At 32.7% G+C, this 4,758-nt stretch overlaps 1 protein-coding gene across 1 annotated transcript; it reads right to left on the bottom strand.

Annotated features, from left to right (window-relative positions):
• Window positions 1-741: 741 nt before the first annotated feature.
• Window positions 742-2,093, bottom strand: LOC109340123 (protein BIG GRAIN 1-like E). The gene is made up of 2 exons (XM_019577696.1): window positions 1,930-2,093; window positions 742-1,879 (listed from the first exon to the last, which is right to left on the bottom strand). The coding sequence occupies exon 2, from the start codon at window positions 1,846-1,848 to the stop codon at window positions 946-948; it is 903 nt and encodes a 300-aa protein (XP_019433241.1). The 5' UTR covers window positions 1,849-1,879; window positions 1,930-2,093; the 3' UTR covers window positions 742-945.
• Between the last annotated feature and the right edge of the window lie 2,665 nt (window positions 2,094-4,758).

The raw sequence follows: 4,758 nt of genomic DNA, 5'->3' as shown, positions 1-4,758 counted from the left end.
CTCTATATTTAATACTTATACATATTTAAATAAAATTTTACTTCCCGTAATAATTGATAAAGGATAATTTTAAAATGTTAATATAATTTTATATAAATTGAGATTTACATTTATTTTTACATATTTTTCTTAATCTATGATAATAGGATTGCATGAAGTAATTAAGCATACTAATGTGTCGACCTAGTTAATCAAATTTTAGAATACAACTTCCATATTACAAAACTCAACCACCAACTTCTAAAATTAAATACAACCATATACATCCATGCATAGATGGAATATCAAATTTCCGAGTACAACTTCTACATCCATGCATCTAAGAAGAATTTATAATCCATGGTTAAGTCGTATAGTGGTTCATGGTCATAGATCAACACTCTTATGCATAGTATCATATTTTGGTTTATAAATTTTGGGTTTGTAAAAATGTAAAGAATTGATGAATTAGGTTATATATCTTATTTATGAATGACCTTATATAGAGCACCACATTCTTAAATAACCTAGTGGTAAGGGTTAAGTGACCCACATCTCATTAACATATTTCTCTATGAATTATCTATTTTCTCTCTATTTTTTTACTATTCAATTGTTCGACTGTTCCCAATGAATAATTGCATCCAACATTTGGTATTGATTGACATGTTAAACCTAAAACCATGGTAAAATCCTACCAATCCATTAATGGGGGAAATTTTTGTTTTATTTTGCATTCTAAAAAAGGTCCAAAAGCAAAGGTTAAGAACAATAGATAAAATTAGACAAGACAAGCAACCACACCAAACTGTACAAACTTAAAAAAAGTATTGGAAGAAGTTGAAAAGAAACCCAGAAGGGGAAACAAGCAAAATCTATGATATATTCCCCCCTTTCCATAGCTTCTAACTTCCTAATTAATTCAACAAGAAACCAATTAAGAAGGATATAAGATATACATTAGTATCACATAGGTCCATTGGAAATTGGTGCTCCTCTCTTGATGTTACCCATGTTGGTAGTTTCATAGACAGGTAGACCACTTGAACAGTAACCCAAGTCATAGTTTGGCAACTCAAACAGGTCAGAACTTGAATCACTGTCAGCACCATCATCAACCTCATTGAACTTTCTGACTCCTTTCTCTTCTGCTGAGTATTTCTCCAGCCATATTTTTTGTTTCTCTGATAACAAACTACCATGTTTGTAGCTATCATCCAACAAAGTTGGCTCTCCTTTTAACTCATTTTGCAAAGTGGTTGTTGGTTTCACATGCCCATTGTTGTGCTTTGCTGCATGCTTGTGATCTGAGAATATTCTGAACTCTTTGCAGCTCTTAGTTGGTGTTTGAATATGAGGAGGGGTTCTAAACCCTGAACTTAAAGAACTATATAGGGACTTTGCATCTGCATTGGTTGAGCTTCTGAAATGGCTAATGCTGCTTCTCCTCCTTCTCCTTCCACCAGGGCTCTCATCTTCATCCTTCATAGACTGTGAACTTGATTTTGATTTCTTCTTCTTTGATGCTGATTGGCTGAAGAGAGAGTTCAAGAAACTTGCAAGTTTACCACCTGGTGAACTAGGTGTTTTGTGTATCTTCTCTTTCATTACTACTTGCTTCTCCATTCCATGAAACTGTTGAGGAAGCAAGGTTCTCATTGGCATGTCCAAGCTTATTCTGGTTCTATTTGCATGCCTTTCTTCTCTCATGTTTTTTTGGCTAAAAGTAGAGTTATTGTAGCTAATAGCTTCGTTGTATCCTGAGAAATATCTTGCTGCTTCAAACACATCAAGTTCAGTGGAATCATTTCTTCTATGGAAGGACTTCTTGTGATTCATTTCTGGGTCTATGAGCCCTGCTAAGGACATGGTGCACTTTGGAATGAAGTTATGCAAAGAGCTATTGAAGGTGTTTATGAAAGGGAAGTATGGTGGATAGAAATATTTAACATTAATGGGCTATTTTGGATTGAAAGAGATCAAAGGGGTTTGAAATGATTGGAGTAATAGGAGGTTAAGTTTAGAATAATCAATGACTCTAGCCACGATTTTATATGATGAGAGAGCTTGGAAGGATTTTGTGTGAGGCCCACTTGATTGATGTGAATATGTATGAATTAGTAAGAGGAAGAGAAGTGTTTACCTGTTTTCTAATTAAATTGAAAGTTATCACCAACTTAAAAAAAAACCATAAAAATATAAAATAATTTCTTATGATTGTTGTTTTTCGGGAAGTGGTGAGATTATAAGTGGAAAACAATGCTTTTTATGCTGTGAAAACCATAGTTGAATAGGGAAAATACAACAAAAATAAAAGAAAACAACATTATCATGTGACATTTATATATTTTAAATAAAATGATATAATATATTTATCCTTCAAATAAGTAAAAATAGCAACTTTCGAGAGGATTCTGATTTGAAAGCAAGAGGTTTTTGTTGGGGATTGTGGGGAGCAAAGACTATGTTACCTTGGATTCTATATGCTTCTATTGGTTTTGAGTGGGAATATGGTGTTAATTGGTTGTTGTTGGCTATGGATATCCCATGAGCCATGACCATGAACATGTAAAAATACTATCTAACCTTCTCTATTTATATCATTACATAGATGGTCAAATAATTATCATAGAGATCCCACCATGGCACCATCATTTTAAGAGCTTCAAAGTCACTCCATAACAAATTAAAAGTAATTGCTTAGCAAGTAATTTCTTTTGACTATGATAGATTTATGATGGCCCATTAATATCTCACTGCCTCCTCTTTAGGTAGTTTTAATACCAAAGACTTTTCACCAGAGGAAGTCTATTAGTGGGTAATATTTCAATTTCCAACCACTGTCAAGTTCAAATAATGATAGCAGAGGTAACATAATTCAGATTAGCACATAACAATAGTCATGTAAAATTAAAAGAGTAAAAAACTCATTAGTGTCATCATCAAATATGGATGGTAATTTATCATAAAGTTCCACCAAAGGCTCAAAGAATAAAAGCGGACTAGTTTTTTCCTTTGCAATGATGGTGGAGTGACTTCTCATGGGACAGCATCTGGATTGTATCATATTACGTTGGACCACATTAAATTAAAAAATATATTTTTAATTATAAAAATTTCACACTATGATAATCATAATTTATGAATCACATTATAACGACCACAATGATAAGAATCACAATAAGAGTAACTTCACTTCAAAATAGTATCCATATCTCATAGCCATAAGTGGGACTGCGGGCTAGCAAATATTGTTGCACGTAGAAACGTTTACATAGTTAAGGCCACTTGAGGGAGGTGACCATGGCAATTCCACTAAGATTCAGTATAGTCAATTTTCCCCCCTACTACACTATAACCATAGGTATTAATGGTCCTTCATTCTCTGTATAGCTAGCACAATTGTGTGTTTCACCTTTTCATTTCCCTTTCTTTGTATAGCTACCGCGTGTTATAGAGTCCTTGCCCACCACATGTTCTGAAGCAGAAAAAAATCATTTTTGTCACACAGACACGTTATTTTAACTTAAATCATGCTAAGGCTGGATGGAAATCAATGGTTCTTATTTTTCATGCACTAGACCATGATTGATCGGGATAAGTAACTATCACCATCCTTGGCTAGTTTGCTTCAAAATTGTGTGCATTGTATGCTTCTTATTGCCTGCATCATGACATGTCATTGGCTGGTTTCTTTTGTTTGGACACCCAATTTTATTTTTATCCGGATTAAAAAGCCCAAACTTGATTTTCCAAAAAATAATTTGTTAAAAAATAAAATTTTATTTTATTATTATTTAAATAATTTAGGAAGAAAGAAAATTATGAGGTTGTTTTCAACTTAAAATGTTTTCATAAAATTAATAAAAATATTGTTGAGTTATGTAGTTGTTTATTAAAATTTTGTTATCACAAGGATGAAGGAAATGTTGTGAGCATTCACTTGCTTCTTTAACTCATTCAATGAATGTTGCGCTACAACACTTTTATTCCTAAATAAATAAGCACACCGAGAAACATTTTTTTTTACCTAAGAAATACTTAGTCTTAATTCTCTATCACTCATAGGAATACGTATGGACAAAATGAAGAATATTTTTCCATGGGATTGGTAAGGGTATCATCTAGTATAGACAGACGATATGTTAATACTTTTCCCAAGATGTAATTGATTTCAAGCCCAAATTTCTAAATCAAAGAGTAATGCATTCTAACAATCGGCAAAAAAAGAGTTGTCAATATTTTGACCACAAAAATGCAGTAACAACTCCAACCCAATATATAACTATTATTCAACATAAGTTGCAAGAACACTAGGCCATGATTATTATAGGAAGGTGAGAGAGACATCTCCAGAGGTGGTTGCTAATGATTGTTTATACTATTATTACAAGGTTTTTTTAAGGTTAGTGTAGTACACCATACATGGAACACTGGATTCAATATTCAATAATGTGAGAAATCGTGATCTCCATGGTTGAAGAAGAGATGATTCAAAGCTTGATAGATTGAGATGAAAGCAAGAACCAAAAGACAATGAATCTTATTTGAACAATACCTCTAACAATCTTTTATTGATTATTGATTGAAAATATATTGAATTCATAACCATACAGAAGGAAGCCATAGAGAATTTATACAAGATAAGACTAAAACAGAAAAACAGATTTTAATAGAATTAACCGTTTTTCCCGCCAAAACTGATTTCTTCTTTATTATTGTTTGCTGAGTTTGGGCCGATTGTGTGGGCTGAGATTGGCTAGGATCTGATATAAACCA

This window comes from Lupinus angustifolius, unplaced genomic scaffold (assembly GCF_001865875.1).
Source record: "Lupinus angustifolius cultivar Tanjil unplaced genomic scaffold, LupAngTanjil_v1.0 Scaffold_143_83, whole genome shotgun sequence".
Classification (NCBI taxonomy): Eukaryota; Viridiplantae; Streptophyta; class Magnoliopsida; order Fabales; family Fabaceae; genus Lupinus; species Lupinus angustifolius.
This window is presented reverse-complemented; position numbering and strand designations above follow the sequence as displayed.

Bases quoted from the DNA above. Each gene is read 5' to 3' on its own strand.
- LOC109340123 (XM_019577696.1), bottom strand. From the start codon at position 1,848: ATGTCCTTAGCAGGGCTCATAGACCCAGAAATGAATCACAAGAAGTCC.